The 20,931-nt window shown below is 60.3% G+C and overlaps 1 protein-coding gene across 7 annotated transcripts in view; it reads right to left on the reverse strand.

Moving 5' to 3' along the window:
• The window catches only part of ANO1 (anoctamin 1), a 166,076-nt gene that overhangs the window by 69,684 nt on the left and 75,461 nt on the right, over window positions 1-20,931 (reverse strand). For all 7 annotated transcript variants that reach the window (XM_046643436.1, XM_046643440.1, XM_046643437.1 and 4 more), the window contains exons 2-3: window positions 14,396-14,568; window positions 7,132-7,464 (exon numbers count right to left, since the gene is read on the reverse strand). In XM_046643436.1, the coding sequence (XP_046499392.1) occupies window positions 7,132-7,464; window positions 14,396-14,568 (506 nt within the window). The remainder of the gene's footprint in view (window positions 1-7,131; window positions 7,465-14,395; window positions 14,569-20,931) is intronic.

The raw sequence follows: 20,931 nt of genomic DNA on the forward strand, positions 1-20,931 counted from the left end.
GGTCAGGGGCATCTTACAGAAGTTTCAGCCCCAGGCCTGCCCAAGATGGGGAGGCTAACAGGAGACCACCCCCAAGGAGCTAGACCCCCACATGAGACCCCCCAGAAAGGGCCTCCCCCCTCCAACCCCAGGAAATTGCAAGGAGGGTGGTCCTGGTGCGAGCAGAGAGGGAGGAGAGGATAAAACTACCCTGGGAAGTCCTGGTCCCCAAAGGCTACGGCCCCACTGGGCTGGGAGACCTCAGACTGTGCCTTGGGTTCAAGGTGGTTCCACCTGTAATGCCCTCGGATGTGTGACGGATGCAAGGCCTGAGCTTCTGGACAACAGCCCCTTCCTCCCAGGCCTTGGGTACCCGCCACGGGTTAAGTAAGGACGGTGACCGGTGGGCAGCAGAGCCAGGCTCCCGGGGACGGGAGACGGCTGGAGGAGAGCCGGCCCTGGGGCCTTGGAAAGGATTAGATGGGTCATAAATCCGCTGTGCTCACCTCGTTTAAAGAAATAAACCTCAAGACGGAGAAGTTCTGCAAAGGACAGGAAACTATTAAAAAATGACACGGCCAACTTGGAAAAGAACCAAACAGAACTCCTAGAAATAAAGACGCATCCTCACAAGGATGAAAAACTCAACAGACGCAGGGGTTGAGTTTGCAAATACTCAACCCCTCCGGGGAAGGGAAGACACGCGGGGAAGAGCAGGGGGGGCCGGTCAGCTGTGCCCCCCGACTCCGCAGAAAGAAAACCCGGCCCTGAGGGGCAGCTGTGGTGTACACACTCCAGCCGGGGCCTAGTTCAAGCTACCAAAGGGTTAGAGGATTCCTGGTGGGCCAGGAAAAGGCTCCGTCACACCCAGCCCCGGAGGACACAGAATTGTAGCCGGGACAGCAAAGATGTCACCCTCACCACCTGGGACTCCCGAAGAAGTGTGCAACTGTGTCCGGGAGACTTGAAAGACACAGCTTTACAAAAATGTCCAGAATCCACTTTGAAAGAACTGTGCTTCCAAAAAACCCAAGACAGGCCCAAAGGAAGTCAGGCAGGGTGCCTAAAAGCCTTAGCAGAAGACTCGTGCGGTATAAAACCTTTAGAGGCAAAGAAATGAATGTGTAATGGTGGAATTATGAATGGGGAAATGATAGCTTCAGGACTGGACTAGAGGCCCCCAGACAACATGAAAGAGGCCCTTTTTTCTTCCCACGGGGGAAGTGCTAAGCCCAGGATTGGGGGCGGGGGCTGGAGACTGCGCGGTTCCGGGGAAGAGCATGAGGTTAGGAGCCGGGAGCTGGTTCAAGAGCTGGTGCTGCCCGTGTCAAGCCCTGTGGCCTCGGTCTCCTCACTCCACGTCTCGGAGCCTCAGCCCCTTTCCTTCCAGCTTTAAGGGGGACGGGACTCCTGCCCGGCCCACTCACGGCGGGGTGAGGGGGCCACATGGGGTGGGGCCGGGGAGGTTTGGCTTCCAAACCAACACGTCCCCTGAGTCCGTCCATCTTTCTATCTGGTGATGCTGGGATCAGACCTCAGGTTCCTCGAAGTGGAGGACCCCCACCCCGGCCCCTGGGGCTGTGAGGAGGGGCCCACCATGCCCCCCTCCAGGGCTGAGGGCCGGCTCGCCCATCACCAGATGGCCAGGCCCCAGAACCACCTGGGACACCTGTGCTTGCCCACAGGCCTCGGCTGGAAACTGCAAGAAATATGTTGACCACGGCAGCCCTGCCCCCCACTCCCCCATTGCCTGGCGGGGGGATGAGGACGGGAGGAGTGGTCGGTGCATGGGGACCCTGCCCCTCCCATTGTGCAGGAAGGAAGCTGTCGCTCAGGTCACGGGAGCCCCCAGGGCTGCGGGCGAGGGGGTGTTTAACGCTCTCAGCCCTCGCCCACACTCCACGCGGAAGGGAAGTACTATTGCCTCCATTTTACAGATGGGAAAACCGAGGTCCAGAGAGGGGAAGCCACTTGCCTGAGGTGGCACAGCAAGGAGGCGGCCGAGCGGGGGTCTGAACCCGCACGGGGGGCTCAGAGGCCACGTCCTCACCACCCCACTGTGCACCCTGAAGTTTGTTCTGGAGACAGAACCCCATCCTCCCGCAGCCAGTTCCTCATTACTTGCTTTTCCAAAGCAACATCCACAAGGATGAGAACCAGATGCCGCGGAAGGACCACACCGGCTTCAGAGGAGGAACTCAAGCAACGACCGCCGGGCGTGTAGGTGAACCCGGACGGCAGCTTGAAAGCGAGCCGACTCCGCAGGGTTCCAGGGTCCGCGGCCCCAAGCACGCTGCCAAAGCCGGGGTCAAGTTCAACCTCCGGGCGGCGGGGGCCTCGGCCGCCCCGCAGCACACACAGCAGGGACTTCAGTGTGTGGCCTTCTCGGTGATGACCCGCAGACATAAATAATGTCCAGTGGGCTTTGAGGCCGGACTTGAAAAATGCTGATGGGCCTCCGTTGCAAGGAAACACGTTGGCTGCAAACAGCTCTGGTCCCTCTAAGGGGGCCCTGGGAAGAGACCTCACTGCAGTCGGGGCGGGGGGGGGGGGGGGGGGGGGGCGACTCTCTAAGGAAGGCCTGGGCCTCCCGTCTCAAGGACCCTTTTCCTTCCTGTCATCTCCGCTCGTGCGTGCTGTGCCGGGGACCCTGACAGGGGACCGCTCTTGGACCCCCAGGCATGAACTGGACTTGTAGGGCCTTCCTCTGGATGAAGATGGCAAACCCCTTCTTGACACCCGGGGCCTCTCTTCCAGGCGCCCAGGAAAGCAGTTTTCAAATGGGGTTTCTCGGATCCCACGGAGCCTGGGTGAGGGAAGTGCAGGGGGCTGTGGGGGACCTGTGGTCCCAGCCTGCCGGCCAGGCTCAACCTTCATCTGTCCTACACGTGGGGGTTGTGAGGGCGAGTGTAGGCTGGGGTGTGCTCGGCGGCTCCTTTCCTAGGAACCCATCCCTCCCGTTCCACGGGCTCCGGGCCCACATGGTCAGGGCTGGGGTCTCTGTCTGTGGTGTCAAACAGTGGATTGGGGCTTGCGTGGATGTTGGGGGACCCTTCTCTGGGGATGTTCCTGCTGGCTCATGGGGAAAAGAGCCTGCACACTCCTCACATGTCAACGTGTGGTCCAGGGTCAGCCGCCTCCATACGCCCTGGGAGCAGGTCAGAAACACAGTCTCGGGCCACCCCACCCACCGAGTCAGAGCCTGCATCCTGACGAGACTCCGGGGTCGGGGGGGTGTCCTGTGCTACCCCGGGTCTGCAGGGCGGCAGCCCAGGCCACCCGACCTGCCCTCACCCAACCACCGACCACACCTCCCCCACTCGCTGCTGGTACCTCTGGGGCCCTGCAGGAGCCACCCTGGTCCTTGGATAACCATCCTCGTGCAGAGTCAGCTGTTGCAGTGGGGTGAATGGTGGCCCCCCAAAAAAGACGTCTGCATCTTAACCCCTCGTATCTGTGACAGGGATCTCATTTGGAAATCGGGTCTTGGCAGATGCAATCAAGTTAAGATAAGGTTACAGTAGATCAGGGTGGGCCCTAAACGGAGTGACTGTGTCCTCAGAAGAGGAGGAGAGACACAGACACACACACGGAGGAGGGGGCCACGGAAGATGGAGGCGGAGGCTGGGGGGACGCAGCCACAAGTCAAGGAGCGCCTGGAGCTCCAGAAGCCGGAAGAGGCAGGAAGGACCCTCCCCCGCACCCCGCACCCCGTGATTTTGGAGTTCTGGCCTCCAGAACAGGGAGAGAATCAAAGTGTGCCGTTTCCAGCCCCCTGGCTTGTGGTCCTGTGTTATGGCCGCCCCCGGAGACAGCTATGTGTCCCTAAGAACCGGCCCCCACTGTGTCCTCAGCCGGGTGGGTCTTCCATATGTCATCATGGGATGTCTTCACGTCAGTAGCCCCCCTGACTGGGGAGAAGGCAAGCAGAGGGTCCCGTCTGTGTGGGGGGCTCGCAGCCCCCGAGCAGCACAGCCTCGCAGACCCGCCGGCCCTCGGGAGCAAAGGCAGGTCACGTCTGTGCCGCTGGTGACCTCCACGTGGCTGCCCGGTCACGGCTGTGGAAGGCCGGGCCAGCAGACTCTGGAGGGGCCCCCATCCACCCAGGGGGATGGTTTATTCATCCTCCATCTCTCCAGCTCCCTCTTTTTGTTTTTGCCCCTGTCCAGCTTTGAAAGCCAGGGTCTCTCAACCAGGAGCAATGTGGGCCCCCAGGGGACAACTGGCAACGTCTGGGGACATTTCTGGTTACATGAGCAAAGACAGGGATGCTGCCTAGTATCAAATGCCGGCAGCGCCGAGCTTGAGAAAGCCAACTTCAGAGCAACGAGCTTCATCTTTTGGGGTCACTGAGCGTTTGGGTCTCTCATGGATTCTGTGGACTTTCCTCCCTGGGAAAATGCACATAAGCCCCCAATTTTGCTTCCAATTGGGTACGATCACGCAATTGGGCTCTCAGAGGCTATCTTATGTCCAAAATTGCAAACCGTTCCACCCCTCGTAATCTGAGCACAGCCCCGGGACTGACTCATTAGCAGGGCTATCTCTGCCCTGGAACCACTGGGACGCTGTCCGTCCATTCCTTCATCCCGCTGGCAGGGGCCCGCACACGCCCCGCGACCCACTCACGCCCGGCCGGCCTTCCCAACGGCTGCGGGCTCTGCCTCTCGGGGAAGCGGGTGACTGCAACAGGCCACAGGACGGACGGCTTTGGCCAACAGCCCTGGGCCAGCTCATCCCTACGAAAGCTCCAGAATTACGGGGGAGGGGCGGCTTGTAAAACACGGTTCGTGGTTTCTGAGACCCCAGCAGGGGGACAGCACACGTCCAACTTCAGCCACTTGGACGACCTGAGTCGGTCTAGTCTACACCGCGGTGAGCTTTTCACGTTGAAAACGGCCCCACAGCTGCTGAAAAGGCTCTTTGCAACAGAGCCAAAGTATCAATGACATTTTGGGGTCACTTACTGGGAAAACTAGACATTTTTCGTTTTTGGTGGCAGAATCAATGTCATTATACTTGCTTTGTATTTCAAAGTCATGAGAGAAAATAACGTTTTTGAAAAGATGTGGGGTGTAGTAGAAAGCCTCTTTTCTTTCTTCTCCTTGGGCACTGCCATTCCCGCTCAATGTGACCACTAATATGGGATGTGATATTAACACCAGCCAGTAAGAACTCGCCATGTGCCAGACTCTAAGTTATCCACTTTCCTCACGATAACCCAGCGATGTAAACACTACTGTCATCTCCATTCGACATACGGGGAAACTGAGGCCTAAGCCGCTTAGTAAGTCTTGCAAAGGATGGGCAGAGAGTCTGGGATCTGGCCAGGGTCAGTCTGAATTACCAGACCTCGCGAGGGTCCTTTTTTTATTTCTTGAGGAAGATTAGCCCTGAGCTAACATCTGCTGCCAATCCTCCTCTTTTTTGCTGAGGAAGACTGGCCCTGAGCTAACATCCATGCCCATCTTCCTCTACTTTATATGTGGGACGCCTGCCACAGCATGGCTTGCCAAGCTGTGTATAGGTCCACACCTGGGATCCGAACCTGCGAACCACGGGCTGCAGAAGCAGAATGTGCGAACTTAACCACTGCGCCACCAGGCCGGCCCCGCAAAGATCCTTTTAAGCATGAGATTTTAAAGTCGTAGTCAGGAGAATGATGACAGAGAAGAAATCCCTGGGCAAACAGACAAGGCATGGGTCGCAGAGAGCCCGAGATCACGGCTCTGCGCACCCAGCTCCCGGGAGAGGCCTCCGCCACCCAGCCTCGCTCCGGCCTCTCCTGCCTCGGGCTTAGGGCTGGCCGGTGGGACACCATGAAACGTCAGCGAGAACTGATGGTTTTTCTCCTCCGAGTGGCCCCGGCTCAGGTCTCGGACAAGGGGAGACAGAAAACCCAGGAAGGCCCAGCACATCCCTGTCCACGACCGCCGCCCTCAAAGTCAGGGAGAGAGGCCCTCGGCAAGCTCGTTAGGATGGAACCTCTGCTTCCCGATCATCAAGCTTTCTAAGGTCCCCGACGCGTCCTGGCAGCTGCAACCGGGACGTCCTCGCAGCAGAACCCACCCGACCTCTGAAGGGGCTGCCACCAAGAAAGACGCTCCGTGTCGAGCACAAGCTCCCTCCACCAGTGGATCGAGGGAGATAGAGGCGCGTGGAGCCTGGTTTACAGCTCTCAGGGGAAGCCTGTCGACTTGTCACACAACAGAGGTCACACCCGGTTCCCTAACGATCAAGAGGTTGGCCATTTAGGGATGCAGGGGCACCCATCCAGGAAACAGCTAACTGAGCACAACCCTTACTTTAAACGTTCGCGCTTGGCTCACGGCTCCCTTTGTGGACCTGCTGGCAGACTTTTCTGCCCTTCACGTGTTGTAGAGACTTCTGCCGATTTGTGGTAAATCCGCACAGCGACAGCTCTGCGGGCAGGGGGCCTGGCCCTCAACCTTCACGGAAGCAAGGTTCCCCGTGCACAGAGAGGTTAAGGAGTCGGTGGGGGGAGAACCAGCAAACTGGCTGAGAAGTCGAGGGAAGCACCCGCCATCCGCAGCGCCGCCGAGGTCCCTCCCTCCGTCATGCACCGGACCTGCCTCCCGCCCCCAGGGCAGCCCTGTGTGCCAGGCAGGTCAGCTTACAGCTCTCTCCAGAAAACTTGCCCTTAGAAAGATTCCCAGGCTTTGCCAGGAAGAGGAGCCCCAGAAAACGGTGTTACGGTCAAGAGATCCCAGAGGCCTCGGGGGATCAGCCAGACCAACCTCTTCATTTGACAGATTGGGAAACTGAGGCCCCGAGCAGGGCCACGGTCAACCAGCAGGAAGGCTCCCAGGAGAGCTTCGTGCTCTGGCCCTCGGAACGGCCACATCTTCCCAGGGAGGGAGCTGACCAGGGCAGGAAATGCCTCGACCCAGAAGGTCACTGCCGAGAAGGCCAGCCCCTCCCCCGGAGATGGGGCCTGGGGGTGGTTTGGGGCTCCCCAAAGCAGCCCGCAGGTAGGGGTCCCTCCAACCTTAACAAAAGTGGCATTTTGACCCCCTTTCCCCACGAACAGGGTTAAACCAGGAGCAGACGGCCCACCCCCGCTCCTGAAAATGAACCGCACGGCCCCCGCGGCCGCCCGCCCCACAAACCAACAACAAGCGGGATAGTTACGTCCTCATCCCGCTCCAGCTCCAGGCCGGCTTCCAGAAGGTTCCCCTCGTACTCCTCCCGGCGGAAACGCTTGTCGTCCTCATGGTAATCCATCGGGGGCTCGGGCTCACCCGCTCCCACCGGGCCCCCCTTCCCAGGCAGGGGCTGGTCCTGCCTGCCAGGGCGTGCGGCCAGGGCGGCATCTGCGTGCTGCAGTCTCCTGGCCAGCGGCCTGTTGCCCGAGGGCCTCTTGTGATGGTAGACCAGGATATAGTCCACCTTGCGCTTGCCATCTCTGAAGTACAGGCCGTACTTGCATTCGGCATCGGGGTCCACGGACAGCGAGTTCAGCAGCTGTGGGGGAAAAGCACAGAGAAACCCGTTCACGGTCCTCAGAGGGCAGCAGTTTCAAAGCGAACTACTTCACCCGTGCTCCCTCAGTCATTCAACAAACATTCATGGAATGCCCACCAGGAGCAGGCACGGCTGAGAGGCTCAGACTGCTGTAGGCACAGCAGACAGGCCGTGCCTTCATGGAGCCGACATTCGAGAACGAGACATTTGCTGCTAATGACACACAAAGACGCCAGCTCACCAGTCCTCAGGCCTCCTGGTTCTACAGGGCCAGAGCAGGCTGGCCAGGAGGGGCCGGGCTGTGGTGGCAGAGGGGACCCCAGGAAGTGCTCTTTGCACACGCCCACAGGCCGGGGCAGTGCAGATCCCAGCTCAGGGTCTGCACCTGCAGATCTCGACCCCCGATGGCCGGCGTGCACGGCAATGTTGCATCAAGGTGGCCGCAGGCCCATAACGCCCCTCCCCAGCCCGGCTCCTGGTGCTGGTGGGCGGGGGTCTCAGGGTCCAGAGGGCCGGGGTGGGGAGGGAGAGGCTGACAGAGCTGGGTAACGGTGTGGGCCACTGCGTACATGCCACTGCGTGCATAGCCGTGCCTCAGTTTCCCCACCTGCCTGAAGGGCTCTAGGGGGCCGACAAGACAGGAGTGTGGGACAGCGGATTAAAAATCGAGAGCTCACATGGTTGCAATGATGCACAGCTGCTGCTACAGGCAAACCCTCATTTCTAGAACTCTCATGGGATTTTGCGGGACTCGGGGGCAGACAGGTTAACTGGCGCTGGTCCTTGGAAATAGGAGGAACATAAAGGAACCCAGGCTGGGCGCTAGTTTCAGGAGCAGCTCCAGATGGCCGACGGGTCCTCAGAGCAGAGCCCCGCGCCCTGTGCCGGACCCCGGACTCCCACCCACAGGCTTCCCATGCCTGCCGTCAGGCCTCCACCAGGTCTCCCCACCGGGTCTCGTCGGCCGCACTGGGACCCCAAAGGGCTGTGCCCTCGGCCAGGAGAGCAGCAGGAAGAGCCCCCACTGCAGCGGTGGCGGGCTGTGTCCACCGAAAGCGCCACAAGGACACCTGCAGGGGGGACCCCATGTGCTTGGCGTTTCTTTCTAAGCTGTCCAGCACTAGAGGCTGGGCGGTTGCCGGGAGGGACAGAAACAGTGACGGGGGCAACAGAGGGTGGCCGCTGCACGGGGAGGGACGCAGGTGGGCAGGGCCTGGTGGGGGGGAGTCTGCCCTGCCTTATGTGGGGGTCAGGACTCCTTCCCCAAGGCGAGGGAGAGTGGGGGCAGGCCCCTGGATCTCGGCCTCTCTGGGTGGTCCCGGGATGCTGCCTCCTGGAGACCCCACACTGCTCACAGCCTGACAGCGCACGGCCAGCAACCGGAGCTGGCAGGCGGCCGGGCAGAAGCCATCACCTTCGATCCAAGGCAACGCAGGGCCTTCACAGGACCCACGCGGTGTGGACGCCCAGCGGGCCTGCATCCAGAGACTGCCGGGGGCTCAGCAGCCAGGACCACCGCGGGGCTGCAGGGTGAGGCTGGGAGGGTTCAGGGGGCGGGGCGGCAGGAGGGAGGCCCAGCCCAGCCCAGCCTCCACGAAAGACTCAGCATCTTCTGCGAGGTGGTGTTGCCGGAGAGGCAGGAAAGGGCTGCTCTTCTCAGTTCTTTGGGGAGGAAAGTGAGGCCGGGCGGGGTGCCCGAGGTTACAGTGCGCGTGGGAGGCTGAGCTGCACCTCTCAACAGCGACAGGGACCCGGGGAGACATTCGTTCCCGCACAGGGCACGTCCTCTCCCTGAGTCCCCACAAGCGGGCAGGGCGTGAGTGCGGGACACGGTTGGTCATGCAGGTGGAGGTGGGGTCTCCGGGCCAGACAGGGCCAAGGGCACACCCGCCCGCAACCGGCATCCGGGGCGCTCCAGACTCCCGGCATCTCTACGAGGGGCCCGTCCCTATTTTCCAGATGGGGAACCTCGGTCTTCCGAGCTGAGCCAGCTGCCCGTGCACTGGACCGTTTGTCCTTGTGTCCTGCCCGCACCACCTTCCCCAGCGCCCCCTCCCCGGCCCCCCGGCCTACTGGAGTCTGGCCATGCTCGTCCCCTCCTCCGCGTCTTTGCCACGCTGTGCTCCCCACCTGCACGCCCTCCCTTCCTTCTCTGTGCTTTGTAGATCTGCCTAGCTTCCCAGGCATGGACCAATGCCCTGTCCTCCGTGACACGGAGTCCCTGACCAGTCCAGCCAGGGCAGGTCTCGTGGGCTGGGACTGCTCCAGAACCGTCCGTCCACAAACTCTTAACTCACAGGGGCCCCTAAGCCGGGCGCAGGAGGCCGGCCCGGGGACCGCCCACACACACCTCCATCCAGAACCTGCTATACACGCGGCGGGCTCGGTACCCTGGTGGGGGCCCCAGAAATGCCCCTGGTTGGCCGGAATAGTGGCCAATACTGAATGAAGGCGACAGACAAACCCTTAGTGAACGGAAAGGCAGTTCAGAACGACCCCATCCAGCCTGGGAGCAGGGAAATTCACTGAGGGAGCAGCCCCAAGTCCCCCCCCACCACGACACAGGAAGGGGTTACGAGGTTCAGGCCTGCACAATGACCATGTGTCCACTGGGGCCTGGCCAAGGACCCTCAAGGCCTGACAGTCTGGAGGGGACAGAAACTCCCCCTAAACATCTCCTCATGGGCGGGAGCGGCAGCACAGACGCGTCATCGAGAGTGGGCGTCCTCCTGCCTGCGTTTGAAGACCAGCTCTGCCACTTCTGGCTGTTACCCCGGGCGGACAGCATAATCCCTTTGTCCCTCTGGATCCCTCTTGGTAAAATGAGGGTCAGGGAGGATAACAAGATCTCCTTCCTCTAAGATGACTTCCTTCAAGAAGTTATTGGACGGATTCAACACGTTATATATGTAAAGAGTTTACAACAGGGCCTGGTATACAGTGAACCCACAACAGAAGTTTGCTCTAAGTCGGAACTGAGACACAAGTACAAATAAAGAATGAGGGGAGGACAGGGAAAAACAATCTCATGGCCAAAGTGGACCACAAGTGAAAGATGGCGGCAGCGCCAGATCCAGACTTTTAAAAGTTACCAAAGGAAGCTGGATACTCCTCTGGGACTGGCAGGAGGCAGGACCAGGTACTGGTGTGAGAGTCCCAGATCCTGCCCTCAGGCCTGGCCCTGTCACTGATACGTTGTGTGATCCTAGACAAGTTGCTTTGCCTGTTTGCATCTTTGTTTTATAAAATGGGGATGACCCTTCCTGGACAAGTGTAAGCGGCTAGCAACCTTCCAACAGGAAGTGTGGGGCTCTCTTCCTACTGCTCTACTGGCTGGGGGGCCCCCAGGGTCTGGAGAGCAATTCTGAGCTGGGCTAGAGGGGGCTGGGGAGGTGGGGGCACAGTGAGGACCACCGAGGCTGCCCTGGTGGCCGTGCGACTCTCCGGGGCCCTTCCACGGAGCGGGTGCTTTTCTTGTGCAGGACAAGAAGGCAAGGATTTAACTTGCCATGGGAGGGCTATGGGTTAGACCTTATGCACAACACCCCAATTCAAAGGCTCAGGAAAGCTTCGGAATGTTCCCCACACTCTTAGCAAAGGGGCAGGGGACCCCCCCAGGGCACCTTGGTGGAGGGGAGGATGGCTCATTCCTCGTTTTAATGGCTGGCACCGAATGCACCGGCGTGGAGCGAATGAAGGCGTACATGATTGAAGGACAGGGGCCTCGGTTCCACCGTTCCCGGGAGGAGCCCCCAGATCAAGGATCCCAAAGGGGAGACCCAGCCAGGCCAGCAACTTAAACACGACCCTCCCCGGCCCCGGGCCTCAGTTCTCCCATCTGCCAGACGGGGACATAAACATCACCTTGACTTAGATCCCAGGATCCTTGTGGGGACAAAGTGTGACGGGAGATGTGAAAGTGCTCTCAAGATCGTCCCCGGAGTCCTGGGGGGACGCGCTCCCAGAAGCAGCTGATCCACACACTGCCGTGGGGCAGCCAAAGCCGGGCCAAGTCTAACTGATCACTCGAGGACAATCAACCACATTCACTTTTTCCAAAAATGGGGAAAAGGAAACCGGTGACCTGCAAAACTTCTTTCAGTTCCGGGACTCTGTGAATTTCAGGTCCCGGGGGAACATCACTTCTAAACGGCACTTGCATTCCGAAAAAGCTCTCATTAAATCGCCAGCGCTACACGGCAATTTACGACCATCGGGCAAACTCTGTAATCTGTAAACAGATGGTCGCCCACTGCAGACAGACGGGGAAGCACTTCTGTCTCGCAGGCAGGCAGACACCCGCACCGGGCCCTCCTCTCGGGGGTGTCTGGGCTGGTCGGGGCACCCAGATCCTGGGGCACTGACAGCCGTCGGTTTGAATGAAGGAAGGAGAAATGCTCCAAGATCAACACGAAGAAAATGTAAAGAAATAAACTGCATCCCACCCAGCCTCTGGCTTTTGAGTCATTTCTGACACCTCTTGGTACAGAGACAATGAAGGGATTTCTAACCTTGAACTCGGGCATGACAGAGACAGGAGAGGCACAGAGGCATGGGGCGGGGAACTGCAGCCTGCGTGGGACAGGCTCATCCTGACAGCCGACGTCGATGACACCAACACAGCATGCCAGGGATGCATGTCTGGGGATGGGACCGGAACTTTGCAAACTGCAGCCCACGCCCTACGGCCTTTGCATGCACAGAGCCGCCCTCCCCGGGTGACTCAGGGCAACGGCCGGGCAACAATTACTGGCCGAGCCGCGCTGGGGATGCTCTGGGAGGCTCCCCCCCAACCGTCATGCTGCCTGCTCTGCACAGACAGGCCCCCGGCTCCTGGAGCTGCTCCCGCCAGCCCGTCCGTGGCCATTTCACCGGCAGGACACGGCTCGGCCACCTCTCCTTCCCACAGTCAGTGCCACTGATCCCCAGCCCTCCAAGCTGCAACGCCTGAAAACTGCCCAGAGTAGGAGGTGTGCGCAGAACAATGGTCACCAGTGTCCTCTGGGCTTGTCTGTGTGCTTCTGGACTGTGAATTCCTTGGCTGGTGGGCCAAGCTGTCTCTCTGCAGACTTTGTGCCCCTTGCTCGGTTTTGGAGGGAAACAGAGAGCTTCCGGGTCCCGACAAGCAACAGGTCCCCGAACGAAAACTCCAGACCCCAGGGCCATTTGTTAAGGGCTCTGTTACTTATTTGGAATCCAACTCCTCGCCAGGTCTAACACTCTACTCCGGAATGCCCATCTCTCTCCCTCTCCTTGGCTGCCACCATCATCTCATGCCTCCTAACTGATGCCCCCCCATTCCTACTTTCTTTGCCAAAGAAATACGCAATTTCTTTGTCCGAGAGGCCCCACCCCCATGACGGGTATGACCAGCTCCTCCTCGAGGGTGCCATTCCTCCTTCAGACCGGCTGTGGCCACCTGCTTCTGTGTCTTGGCCCTTCTCAGCTCTCTTCCCAGCTCATGGGTGACTTGGAACCTGTCCTCTGCTCCCTCCTGGCCTCAGATTCCTCATCTGTAGTAACACCACCGACCCCATACGGTTGTCGTGAGAGTTAAGTCAGTGAACACACAGCGACTGGCCCAGCCCTGTGGACGTGCGTGTCCCGGATAACGTTCTATCACCGCTCCTTAAGTCCCACATGGGCGCGGCGTCCCCGGCTTACTCCCTGAGGGAGCCCAAGGATCCCGCACGGCCTGGCACACAGCAGGCACACGGTGTGTGTTGAAAGGACCACCTCTAAGCTTTCCAGGTGAACGGTATGTGTCACAGGCAGACTCCCCGGCTCCTTCACTGGTTCCCAGAGTTCCCCGCACCTCTGTGGCAGCCCAGCTGCAGAGGACCCCTCAAATGCCCACAGGGAGCCCCAACTGTGACCCAGGGGGAGGCCAACGCCCCAGATCTCTGCCTCCCCAGGAACACAGCAAGCCCACCTCCCAGGACGTCCCTGGACCCCCTGCCGTCCAGCCCCGAGGCTAGAGAGGCAGCCCAGGGCCATCCTGGGGTCCGAGCAAAGCGGCGGGGCTGGGGCCTGGCATCGTCTGGGGAGGGGCCTTGGCGGTCGCTGTGTGGGAACGGGGGAGAAAAGGGGAGTCTGTTTCCGGGGCCCAGGGTGAGCCGCCGCGGGGCTCCCCTGGGCTGAGGGCGCTGTCTCAGCCCTCCCCTCTTCGGGCAAACTTTGTTCCAGCTTTAAGCCAAACCCCTCATGGCGAATACTGTCCTCCTGGGCTCCTTTTGACTGCCGGGTCCGGCCCCGGAGTGGGGCTGGGGGGTAGCCGGATCCGGGATAGGGGTCCCCAGACACGTGGCCAGCTGGGCGCTGGCCCACGTGGCCCTGTTACCACCCGGATGGGGAGCGGGCTCGCGGGGTGGGGAGGGGGCAGGGGCCAGCGGGAAAGAAGTCCCGACAGACCAACAGCCGCCGGCTGGGGCTCTGCGCTGCGGGGACTCCGTGCGCCCCGGGCAAGTGAGGGAGACGCCGGCGGGTCGAACCCCAGAGGGGCGCGGCTGTCGCCAGAGGGTGCCGACGCGGTGGGGCCTGGAGGCTGCTACCACCCGCACCCCCACCTCCACCCCGGCTGCCCCAACCCGCAGCATAGGTTAGGGAGTGTCCAACTCGGGGCCCCGGCCGCGCGCTCTGGTTCGGGCTCCCGGTCCGGGGCGAAGGGGCTGCGAGCGGGGACGCGGAGCCCGCGGAGCGCGGCAGGGGCGCTGCGATGGGCAGGTGGGCGCGGCGCCCCGGGGGGCGCAGAGCTCGCGGGCCGTGCGCGTGCATGCGGCCCGGGCGCACGTGCGCGGGTGGGCGCCCCTCACGCGCCCCGGGGTCCCGCCAGGCCCGTCATCCCCCGGCCCCGACCGCTCCCCCCTGCCCCCACCCCCGGGCGCGGCGCAGGTGAGCGGCCCTCCCTCGGCTCGCGGCCGCCCGCACTCACCGTGCCCTCGGACGGCAGGTAGCCGATGTCCTCGATGGCGCAGATGTTGATGATGTGGACGCTGCGGTCCTCGGCCGGGAGCGTCGAGTATTTCTCGTTGACCCTCATCGCGGCCGCCTGTGCGCCGGGACCGCCGGGCGGCGCGCCCTCCCCATCCACGGCCCCGGCGGCCTCTGCAAGGGTTACACGGCAGCGTTCGCGCGCGCTCGCTCGCTCGCAGGGGGCCGGGCCTCCCGCTCCGCCCGCCGCCCCCCCTGCCCCCGCCGGCCGGACCCTCCGCTCCTGCAAGACAGCCAGGCGCGCTCTGCCCGCTCGCGGCACGGGCGGCGGCCACGCGGCTCAGATTTTCCGTAGAAATTTAAACACAGGAAGAAAGTATTCCATTCCCGCGGGCCCCCTCCAAGTTTTATTTTTATCCGGGCAAAGTGGCCCTCTGCATTTTTTTTTTTTTCTTTTTTTGAGGGTGGCCGAGGTTTCAGACCAGGGAGGAAGCGTCCGACAGCCCCCACCTTCAGGGAAAGGCTCCAAAGGTCGCACTTCTGTGGCCGGGCACCTTGCAGGGCAGAGACGCTGCTGCGATGGAAGTCGGGAATGGTCTCCCCGCCCCTTCCCCCTCCACCCGCTGGAGGCCTCCCGCTGTCGCTCCGTCCTCACCTCCTCCAGGTAGCCTCCCCTGCTTTCTGCAGGCCCGCCCCCTCCGGCTCGCCCTGGCTACTTGTGCGTCCTTCCCCACGCCCCGGGTGGGCCCCCTAATGTTGCCCGCAGCCCCCATTTACCAAACGCTTAGTATTCTGTGACCAGGCACGAGCCAAGTCCCTTACACAGCTCGTCTCATTTGAGCCCCCAGCCGGGTCCTCATTTTGCGAAGGGCTATGGGGGCTTCCGAAGGCCAAGGAAGGAGGGTGGGCTTCCTGCAGAGCGGCTGCCACTCCTTGCGCGACGCTCTACTGCCTCCTGGAGGGAGCGATGGTGACTTCCGTTGCTCTTGTCCCAGGAGTGGCAGGGGGCCTGGCACACAGTGCTCCTCAGGACGTGTTTTCAATGCTCCATCCTCGCAGGAGGAGCACGTGGGTCTCCAGGGGCAGCCACACTCAGGTTAATCCCCCAGGGGCCGCACTGGCAACCCCACCCCTTGGGAATAAAGTCTCCCTTCCCTCTGCCTCCCTACAGCCTGTTAGTTCTTCACGGTGTGTACCAAATGCCACCTCCTCCAGGAAGCCACCCTGGATTGCCCCTCACCAAAGCACTCAGGCCCAAGAAGCTGCCTGTACCTCGACTACAGCACTTCCTTTACTCCACCTGATTTTACAGTGGGTTCATACAGTTGGTGCTCAATAATTGCTCATCGAATGCCCACTGAGGAATATTCAGGGCCTTCCAAGGTCATGACGTCACCAGCATGGTTCCAAGGGTGGATTCTGGCATCACACAGGGTGGGGTCTGGTTCCAGTCCAGCGACCTTGGGCAAGCCCCCTTAGCCTCCCGGAGTCTCTGTCCTCGCAGGAGCATCTGGTGGGCATGAAGCAGCAGCGGTGGCTGCTCTTCCTACTCCTGTCATCTTGTCATTGTCATGACCTCCCCCACCTCCTTTAGACTCAAGTTGGTGACTTTCTTGAACTTGGAGAGGTACAGGAAAGCTCCTCCGTGCCTGGGCTGGTGCTGAGTGGCCCTGAAGGACCCTTTGTCTACACCGGGGACGCCCCAGAGAAGGGCGCTGTGCTGGCCAAGTCCCCGTTGGAAATGGCCGTCCACGGTGTCTGCCACGCTGGGGAGAGCTCATCCCTAAAAGTTCAAGTTTTGGGGGTTGGGGAGAATCATACACGTGTGTGCACGCGTGCGCACACATACACACATACACACAGGATTATATAACTTCATTCTCTTATCCTTGTTGGTAAACAACCAAGATTGTGTAACTCGAATGCATTGTCTTTCTAAATTTATTTTCAAGTGGCAAAGAGTCTTGCAGAAGTCTGTGACGTATAATTTGTGAAAAAAGAGTAAAAACGGAATTCCTCAATTCTGGGTGCATTGGCATTGCCAAATGTTTGGGAAGGTGACCCTTGACTTCGGACCCTGAGAGGCTGGGGGGCTTTGTGCCCGAGCCCTTCTGGGGGCCGCAGGGCAGGGGGCGGTGTCTCAGGCCTGGACCTCCTGCTGGGCCAGTGGCCCCTGTGGCCTGGCTCCAGGAGCCGCGTCTCGCCTCTCGGTTCTGAGGTTGACGCCCTAGTCAGGGTCTCGACACCTGCTCGCCTGTAAGGTGTCACTTTCTTTGCCACGTGTCAGTACGTGTCCCTGCATTCTGCTCCTCTGGTCCCCCACCCCACTCTCCCAGGGGACAATGTGGAAAGGCTTCAGCAAAGGGAGGGGAAAAGGCCTCTGAGCAGAACGGGACAGGACGGGCCAGCGAGGAGCAGTTCCGTCCCCAGGCCACTCAAGGCCTGCACGGGGGGTCCTCAGGTCTTAGGATTTCAAGAACCAACAAAGAGTAAAAACAACATTACCCCCAAAATCGGGGAGGGGGCATGGGAATCCTCCACGCTGAGATTGCCCCACATCAGAGGACTTTAAAGGTCCCTCCGGTTCTGGCGATGATGGCACCCGTGCCTCGGGCTGTCTCCTGTGGGCCATCTTGGGTGGGGGGAGGGGGCTGCGTCTCTGCTCTGAGTCACTAATTGCTTATAAGCGAGCCCTCCAGATAAACTGTTGCATTAATTTGCATTTTCTGCTTTTTGACTCAGTGATTCTCATTGTTCAGGACGCCAAGGGGCACGGGCAGGATTAACTGTCCGCTCGTGAATTAATAAAAACCAGTCTCGCTCGTCTAAACGGCGCATTTTATCCCAAGTCCCGCGCTTCATAGCTCACCCTGTTTTGCCAGCGTGTTGCCCTGTTGTGTCGCTGGGATGTCACCCACCGTCAGACACTTACGTCTTTGCTGACCTTTTAATAATCACCGGGCGTACTGGCACAGAGTGGTGAGGGACGCGGGCGACGAGGCTGCGTGTGTGGTGGGGGGAGCGCCTCCCTCGGAAGAGGCTCAGACGGGGGCCGTTGCAGTGGTGTTTTATCATCCACATCAGCCTCATCTCCCTGGCGGTGCCCACAGGCAGGAACGCCTTGCTCTCCGCGCTGCCTGGCGGCATAGGCCTGCCTCACTGGGCCATTTGCAACTTGGCCAACAGACCCAGCTTCACAGAGCGCAGCAGAACGGGGCCCTCCGACTGGCCTGGCCACAGTGAGCCGCATCGGCGAGTATTCCAGCACAGATCTCTCTGACATGGTGCCCTCGAAGGCCTTCTCCGCCTTGGCACCACTGACATTTGGGGCTGGCTCATTCTTTGTCCTGGGAGATCGTCCTGTGCACTGTGGGATGTTTGCCAGCATCCCTGGCCTCTGACCACTGGATCCCGGTACCACCTCTCCTTCCCAGCATGACAACCAAAGATGTCTCCGGACCTTGTCACATGTCCCTGGCGTCAAAGTCACCCCAGCTGAGAAGCCAGCTCTGGGCTTACCCGCAGCCCCTGCCTTGCCCGTGCTCTCGAGGACGACCGGGCAGCCTCGTCTCACCAGCCCATGGTTCTCAGATGAGAACCCCGGGGCCTGGAGCAGGGATGTGCTTGGCTCAGGGTCACAGACTGGAGGGTGGCTGTGCCCTTAAATCTAGACCTGCTGACCCCCTCCCAGCAGGGCTCACACCACAAAGTCAACACATGCACACGGAATGAGAGAGAGAGGAGGTAGGAGGTTTGGCTCATTTTTACAAAATACCCAGATGGCCCCGGGCGGCCCTCCGTCGGTGGAGGACCCCTTGAGGCTGCTCGGTCCCTCGGGTCTGGCCATCCCAGCTCAGGGCAGCTTTCTCCCCTGGACGGCTCCCTGCACACTCAGAGACACTGAATAAATGCCTGAATAAATGCCGTTGCCTCAGGGGCAGCCCCGGGTGGGGAAGGAGCGTGGAAGAAGTGAGCGGCTCATGACTCAGGGCTATTGTGAGTGCCAACGGCCACCCGTCCCCCACGCCCATGCTGGCTCTGCGCCCCTTCAAGTCTCGGGTGGGCAACCCCTGCAGGAAAGAGATGAACGCCAAATAGGTCTGACCTCATGTGCTAAAATCAACCCGGGGTGTAATTATTCCCGGGGAAGACAGGCCTGGGGAATTTATAACCGAGATACGGTGGGTGGGAGACGGGACCACTGTCATTTCCTTCCCTTGCATGATGTCAGAGCCCCGAGCTGAGGCCGCCAGCTGCAGCTGGACGGGGAGGCTCCGAGCGCAGGGAAACCGCCAGCCCGGGGTTCTGGAACGCAGCCCGAAGCATGAAGTTCTGTCTGGGGGATTTTTTTCCCCCACAAAAGAATCCATGGGTGTTGTTTCCATCAGAGGGTGTGTTGTGAACCCAAGGAACTGCCTTCTGAGAATTCCTAAGAACTCTAAAAAGATGTATGGGCTGGGTTAGAGCCCGGCCGGCTCAGCTGCCGGCCACCTCCTCCAGGAAGACTTCTGGTCCAGCTCAGCCGCGTTACTCATGTCTGTTCTGCTGGCCCGGCTCCCTGGCTCCATCCAGGCGCGCAGGCTCATTTCTGCTCCATCCTCCTCGCGTCTTCTGCTTCATTTCTGCCCACTCCACTCCCCTTCCCGTCTTTGGCACACTCTGGGTTTCCCCATTTATGTTTATTTAACAAGCAGTGGTACAGCGCCTACGACGAGCCAGTGCCATGTCAGCCCTCCGCAAACAGGATCTCGAGTTCTAACGGTGATGCCAACGGCCTGCAGTGGATTCACACAGATGTCCCCGCCCTCACCCCAGGGTCCTTTCTTTGGAGGCGTGAGGGGAAGTCCAGACTGAGTCTCAATCAGCTCCCTTCTCCCCTGCGACCCCGTGGGACAATGCATCCATCGACACAATGAAAGACACTTGGGCAACAGAACCCACCCGCCTGGTGGCAGGGAGACAGAGACGGGGACAGCCTCCCTGTAGCAGGAGGTGGCTGAGCCAGCGGCTGCACCATCATGCCCAGAGAGGATGGAAACGCCCTCGTCCACTGTTTCCCTCTTCCTCCAGGGGCCTATTACCAAAAGCACTGACGTACCATGTAGACGGCAGGCTGACACCGGACCCCTTTCATGGTTTGAGGAAAAACGGCCACTCTATTGGATTTTTATCTGTAGGGCACCAATTGAGAGAAAACCACCTTCACCTGAGGCCCCATTGGAGGCACATTCCTGAAATGTGTTGACAGAGTATCTTGAATTACAAAACATATCTGATGACACAGCTGGGCACACAGGTGCTGAAGGGGAGGAGGTGAGAGAGGTGTTTTGAGACCTACAAGAAGTCCCCCTGGACCACGGGAGGCTGTCCTCCTAGGGTCCCCATGGTAAGTGGTCAAGCCTGCACCTGCCGGCTGCCCCCTACAGTGCACACTGAGCCAGCGCTGTCGGTGGGGGGCTGTCTGAGACAGTGCCAGGGGCCTGGGGCCACGGGCGCCCACCCACGCTGCCTCCCTGGGGGTCCTGGACACCGGGGCAGGCCCACGCCCAAGCAGGTGGGGACCTGAGAAGGGGACACTCAGGGCCCTTCCCAGGCTCTTCTCCACATTGGCTGGATGGGGGTTCGTTCGCTCACTAACTCACTCACTCATTCATTTGCTCACCCATCATTCTTTCATTCACCCATTCGTTGACTCATTCATTCACTTGGTCATTCTCTTATCTCCTCTCCCCTTCCTCATACTCCTTCCCAGGCTTATTTTTCACCCCGCCCCACAGGCTTTACCACTTTCTGTCCGCTGCCTAATTCACTTCCTTCTCTTGTCTGGTGTCTGCCCCCCACCCCCACTAGAGTGTCAGCTCCAGGTCATTCTGTCATGATTCGATGGCTCCAGGTTTTCCTGCCTGAAAATGACACGGGAAGTGAGCTGTCCCACCCAGGAAAAAGGCACAGAATCGGGCCGGTTATTCAACGAGTTGGGGCCCCAAAGCATCTTCTCTTCAGAAGTAAAATGTTTGGGGGCGGGGCAAGCGTGAGAGAGAGGAGCCCCTGGGACGGAGGACAGCGGGTCAGCTCAGCCCTGGCCACGCCTCTGCTTATGGAGACAAGCCCCGAAGCTCGGTGCGGGACGGAGTTAGTAAGCACACGCGTGCACACGCTCACACACGCACAGACAAGTCAGACAGAGGCTACTCATTCCTGGGGTTGGAAATGGCCCCACGTGTGCGACCTCTCTCCTCACCTGCATGTAATCAGTGGTCCAGAAACCCACCAGAGGTTCACCCTGCCCACAGCTTGTCACTGCCCAGATCCTGCAGCACGGGCCGCCACACAGATCTCGGGGGCCCCAGGGCCACGCCTCCAGCACAATCCCTTCCCAACAGCTGCACCTGAGGGTCCGCTTGCCTGCTTCTGTGCGGGAACTATTATGTCTGACGATCTGAGAACCGAATGTCTCCGCTTCCTGTCTGCCCGCCCTCCCAGCTCGCTCTCTGTCCCACTGCTGCACCTTCGCTCTCCCTCCCGAGTGTGGAGAGG

Source organism: Equus quagga, chromosome 17 (assembly GCF_021613505.1).
Source record: "Equus quagga isolate Etosha38 chromosome 17, UCLA_HA_Equagga_1.0, whole genome shotgun sequence".
Classification (NCBI taxonomy): domain Eukaryota; kingdom Metazoa; phylum Chordata; class Mammalia; order Perissodactyla; family Equidae; genus Equus; species Equus quagga.